General features: G+C 27.8%; 1 protein-coding gene across 1 annotated transcript; it reads right to left on the bottom strand.

Moving 5' to 3' along the window:
* Positions 1-282: 282 nt before the first annotated feature.
* LOC135928074 (uncharacterized) lies at positions 283-4,647 on the bottom strand. The gene is made up of 8 exons (XM_065464409.1): positions 4,545-4,647; positions 3,727-3,960; positions 2,942-3,378; positions 2,806-2,877; positions 2,316-2,443; positions 2,059-2,269; positions 1,676-1,744; positions 283-363 (listed from the first exon to the last, which is right to left on the bottom strand). The coding sequence occupies exons 1-8, from the start codon at positions 4,645-4,647 to the stop codon at positions 283-285; spliced, it is 1,335 nt and encodes a 444-aa protein (XP_065320481.1).
* Positions 4,648-6,000: the final 1,353 nt, after the last annotated feature.

The raw sequence follows: 6,000 nt of genomic DNA on the forward strand, positions 1-6,000 counted from the left end.
TTTTAAACAAAATTGTTCAAAAATATTAGAAGAGGCATATTTTATTAAGTGTTACTTGAGGAAATATTAAAGTAAAATTTGTTTTTTTTAACAATAGCGGAAAATATTATTTTAATTTTTTTTTAATATCCCTTTTTTCGGAAACATATTCCGAATTATTTTATTATAAATAAGCTAAATTAAGCTTTTAATTAGGTTAACCGTCATTTTTTATTACAAGTGTTATCGATTTTTTTTACTGATAGGTCTTCTTCAAAATATTTATTTTTTAAATTAATTTCATCACATTACATCTTTATAATATTCGTACAATCTCGACATATGGTTGATATAGTCCGGATATCCAAGTTCGATATCTATATGCTATAAAAAAAATAGACAAAGTTTTAATAAGAATACGTTATATAAAAATGATTCCGTTATTTAGTGTTAAAGAGTCCTTAAGATTAAATAACAAAAATCTTTTTTCACAAAAATAGCAAATAGTAAAGCAATCAGTTAACACATTATTATTTTTATCAAAGTCATAGGCTATAATGAGAACATTATTTTTCTAAACTCAAATTTAAAAAAAGTATAGATAAAATATTATACCTTAGTAGTTAACCAAATTCAGTTATTTATTACAAATTATTTGAATTTTACCAAAAATAATCTGCATAAATACTACCTAACACATATTCTAAGCTGCTTATTCCATGAATCCCATTGTAAGAAAGACGTATACCTAATATCATTACAGCTCATGAGAAAAGATTGGTTTCGCCCGGCGCCTCTCAAGCAAAAATGTTAGAAGGCCTGGTCGTAGCCTTCTAAACTAATCTTTCACTCAAGGTAAATTAACTTTTGTGTAAATAAAATAATCGACTAATTATTGTGCTTACTCCAAAAAAAATAAAGCTGAAAACGGAATCAATGAAAGTAAAAATCCTCTTTCGAACAAGGCATCATTGACACACTCATTTTTCCAAAGTTTTAAATCAACCCCCCCCCCCTCCCCCAAACCGTTAGATTTGGTATATAAAATTAAGAAAAAAATTACATTATTTTTTAATTTTTACTTTGTAGTAAATTTTGTGTATTTTGATTTCGGAAGATATTTTACGTATCTGTACATCATATAATAATAAATTAAAACATTTAAAATTATTTATAAGGGATATCGAATCAATCCCCTTACGATTTGATTAGTGGCAATCATGAGATCTGACTGATTCGAGAGTTTAGAACAGGGATCTATGAACCAATAGAAATTACTAAATACTTTTTTAGGAATGAAAACTTGGACCCTCCTACCCCCCTTTCAAATATTTTGTGCAAGTTATTTATAAAATAGTCTGTTTGGAGTATAAATTCTAGAATTTTGATCACGTTGTTTATTTTATGGTAATTGGAGTTGGACAGCGTCACATAATTTATTATTTAAATCTTGGCAGCCATTTTGGAGTGAAACTGAAATCCTAAGATTTGGTAAATTAATTTCATCTCAAAATACTGAAAGTCAGCAATCAAGGTTTAGACAAGGTAGGAACGGTTGACCTTTATCTTCTATTTACTAAAATATTACTTGATATAACTTTGTTCTACGAAGAAAGATGCCTCTGCAAGAGCTTTAATATAATATTATTATTATTTTATAAGTTAATTTATTTAGGCAATAAAAAAATATATTAACCTGTCTAAGTTGAATATCGTCAAGATGTTTTTGAACCATAGATTTAGCTTCCTTGAGCAGAATATTCAACTTGAAAAATGCAATACAAAAGTGTTATTCAATATTGATTTTAAAACTAGGGACAGGCCTAGTTTTGAAATGTAAAATTTTGTTTAAAACCAGGCCGGTATCCGAAAATTTTACTTCAACCCAAAACTTTCATCTTAAAAACATAATCAAAACTATTGATATTTTCTATCAAACGAGGAAATAAATACAAACATTTATATCGTGATTTTGAATTGTAAAATTATAATTCTGACTTTTTTATGAATTGTCGTAAATAACGAGTTTGACAAACAACAAAAAATTGTTAAAATATATTAATATTTATCATAATCTACCTGAGAATCGGATTGTTTAAATCCAGTTTTGTGAATATAAGTGGCAGTTACGATGTCGTCAAACATGGCCATTGTTTCGTCTTGGCAAATATCGGCTCCGGAGACATCAAACCCTAGGAATCTAATATACTTTTCTCTGACATTATTTGCCGATCCTGTATAATGCAACAATCTGCTCGCCGCAAATACTTTCATGTAGTTATAAAACATTCTAGTAAATAAAAAACAATATTATGTAAATTAAAAGCGATATTTACTCGTTATTTGAAGGTAGAGTTCGTTTGAACCAATTGTTAAGCATCACGATATAATTTTCACAGTATTTCACCCTAACATTTTTGAGTGAAACCTTGGATCTCCCTCTCAGTAGACTTTCAAGATTTATCTTTAAATATGTTTTTTTAAGAATTATTATATTGTAAAAGCCCTCTTTCAACCCGGATAACTAGTGTTGTTAAACGGCTAGCTCAACATTATAGCCAGGAAAATATTGGCGAAGAGTCGAGATTTTACCAATAGTTGTTTAATCATATGTGTCATCTATGAGCAAAATCTTTAGGCTTGCATAATATTTTTCTAGATAAAATATTGAGTTAGCCGGTTTTTAAATTAACAACACTACAGAACACCTAGTGAGCGCATAATGTTATTTTAAATTTTGTATATTTGTTTGTTGTTAAACTATGTGAAAACTTTAAAAAAAAGCTCTACCAAATTTTAAAAAATATGATATCTATTTAATATTACGAATCTCATGGTTTCGTATGCAGTCAGAATATCAACTTCATTTTCTTCACATAGATGGTATTGATCTAAGGTCTATATATAGATAATAAAATATATTTTATATTTAGTTTTTAAAAAAAAATTACGATGCTGTTACATGTATAAGAGTTTCTTCGAAGTTTATTATATCCTGCGCCAAGCTCCTACTCATGTTTAGTTTTTCTAACAATTCTCCAACGTAGGTTAGTAAACCAAAATAGTAATACCTGTGCTTATAAATATCAAGGATTGCTGTGATTTCCGGTTTATAAATGTAAATTAAGGATCTGTTGTCCTTGTCAGACTTTATTACACTCATTCTAAAGAAGAATTCAAACCCAAGATTCCATTGCAATCTTCCGAATAAATCTAATAGATTATTTTTGAAAATCGTCTCGTTTGTGTGCAAGATGACGCTATCGTTAAAATACTCATTCATCAGACCCGAAAATATTTGATAATTATTTTGGTTGCTCATGCAGGATTGGTAATAGGATCGAACTTGTCTCAGCAGATATTCGTGTTGTGGTTGTAAATCATTCAACATTTTTCCACCTTATTTTTTTTTTTAAATTATATATAATTAATCATTTAATATATGGTTTTGGTAAAAAAAGGCCAATATTAATGAATATATTTTTAAATAAAGAGTCCCACATTGTGGCCAGACCTTATGTGAACTAATTGCTATTGTATATAATAATATATTATAAAGTGCGAAAGACCTGAGGTTGGTTCAGGGTTTTCTTTAAAAGTAAAGATCCTTTATCTCCCCTACTAGATTTCACTAAAAAAACGGCTGAGTTAGTTATTTTTTAAAATTGCCTAAAATAGTTTCAGTGGAAAGGCTGCTAGACCCTGGTTACATTAATAATAATTGATGAATGATCCTTTACTTTTTACCTAGAATATCTCGTATTTCCTGCTTCAACTCTAATTCCATTTGTTGTTTAGTGGGGCCCCATGGATTTTTAATTCCACTGGTGTAATCGATAGCCTTATCTCTCAGAAAAGATCCATAATTTCCGCAGGCGAAACCGTAAAAATTTGTACAAACATCGGCGCTCGTATTCATAATCATTAAACTCTGATCAAGAATTTCCGAAAAGTCGGTTTTGTTGGCCATTTTAATATCATCTAAATATAAAATATAATATATTTCAAAATTATAACTTTCTCCAAATAATTACGAAAAAAAAATACGCCCTCTAACCAAAGCTATATTAAAGCGGTAATGCGTCAAGGCGCAAATTTGTGCATGGATATATATCGCTTATTTTATTTTAAATCAAGATTTTTACCAAAAAAATTCAAAAAATTTTGTTAATAGATATATAAACTTTTTCCACCACCTATGACCCACAATTTTTTTAGGCTTAGCTATATTATATTTGAAGTGAACTCTTATACCAATCTTGTGCAATGTTTTATGCAAATTCATTAAGATCATCAAATAGGCCAAGTAAAATAATCAAAATATTTAATAAAAGGACTTAGAGGTGTGCAATTGGCTGATTTTTAGCCAATAAACCCGCCCACTTGTTGATTAAAAATATTTTAAACCCACCCGCCAACCGCCCAGTTTAGTAAACCCGACCCCACCCGTTCGAAGTATGGGCAATCCGCTTATTTTGGTCCTTTTACTCGGTCGGTCTCTTTGAAGAGTTTAATGAATTTGCATAAAACATTATTTGAGATTAATTTTATTATAATTTTTAAACCTGATGTCGGAATTAGTTTGACCGCGGAATCTGGATGTTCATCCATCGGAATATCTTTTAGACCGCTTAATGCGTAAAGGAGAATTTGGAAGAACGATATCATTTAAATTAAATTTTTTTATTTTTAAAAAAAATTTCACAAATTATGCTTTTATGATTTTTATATTTTTTTTTTGAAATGAATAGCCTTTGTATATTGTAAGTTCACTAACCTGGATAGAAATTGTATTTTGACCCAAAAACATTTTATTATCATTTTATATTTTAAATAAAAAAGAGTATTTTTTAAAAAAATAATAATTAAAATTACCTTATAATGATATCAAAATTATGATATTATTTTGCAATACTCAACATATTTTTAGAGCACATAGCAAGACTTTCACTTGTTTACTATAATGGCTTAAATTCGTAAGGGGGGTCAATGAATGTTTTAGATTATTTATCAGACATTTTGTTCACATTTTATAATGTGATGTTAAAAATAAAAATATAATTTTATTTTAACAAAAATGAAAAGGTCAAAAAATATACTCTTACAATAATATGTTTATATCTTCATGGAAAGTACGTTTACGATAATTAATTAATTACCCTCGTATCCTTAAACAAAATACATTTAAAGTTAAATTACAGTTCCCTCACTACACAGGGTTGCCAGATATCATTTATAAATTTAAAAAAAAATACATTATAATATAGATACAAACCACACCAACTTGGGTGTACGGCATCTGTTATACAAAATATTTAGATAAGTTGGTAGACGGGTTGGCAAATTTTTTGACAAAACGATTGGGAAGTGTTAAAAGTAAAAATATAGTATATAAAGACCTCTAGAAGGAAAAATGGAATGATGCAAATCTCGATATAAACTTTAATGATAAATAAAAACAATTGGCCATTTTTTTGAAGATTCAAAAATAGCAAAACAGCGGGTGGTAAAATTGATTCCAAATATTTATACACTTATAGCAATTCGCATTTAAAAATTTAACGTGTGCTTAGTATTCAAGCCTAAATGATTTTCATATATAAAGTATGTATACTATATATATTATTAAATATAGGAATTCTCAACCCTTAAGAGCTCGGTTTGAATCTATTGTGATTGGTTAAAAAAATTGATTTTTTATATAAATTCTAGACGATATATTTGTTTTCAAAAATAACGTTTTTTTAATTTAATATAAATTTTGGATAAATATTTATTTTAGAGCAAAGTTTAAACACTCTTCTATAATTTGTAAAGTTTTATGAATATTTATTATACCTAGATATTATTTCAATCATAATTTGTCAATTTAGAGCAAGTGGGGCTTTCTAAACCATACACGTAATTATGGCAGTAAAAAAAATTCAAAATCTTGAAAAAGCAATTTCGTGGCTATTTTATGATTGGAATTTAGGGTATATTAAGAAATCATAATTTTTAGATCCTTATTTTTTTGATTTC

This window comes from Gordionus sp. m RMFG-2023, chromosome 4 (assembly GCF_954871325.1).
Source record: "Gordionus sp. m RMFG-2023 chromosome 4, tfGorSpeb1-WG-v2, whole genome shotgun sequence".
Classification (NCBI taxonomy): Eukaryota; Metazoa; Nematomorpha; class Gordioida; order Chordodea; family Parachordodidae; genus Gordionus; species Gordionus sp. m RMFG-2023.

What these genes read in the sequence shown, in the direction of transcription:
- LOC135928074 (XM_065464409.1), bottom strand. Translation starts at nt 4,647, where the DNA reads ATGATATCGTTCTTCCAAATTCTCCTTTACGCATTAAGCGGTCTAAAA. An exon ending in TCGAAGAAACTCTTATACAT is followed by an intron (nt 2,878 to 2,941) that starts GTAACAGCATCG and finishes ATCTATATATAG; the next exon opens with ACCTTAGATCAATACCATCT. An exon ending in TTAAACAATCCGATTCTCAG is followed by an intron (nt 1,745 to 2,058) that starts GTAGATTATGAT and finishes GCATTTTTCAAG; the next exon opens with TTGAATATTCTGCTCAAGGA.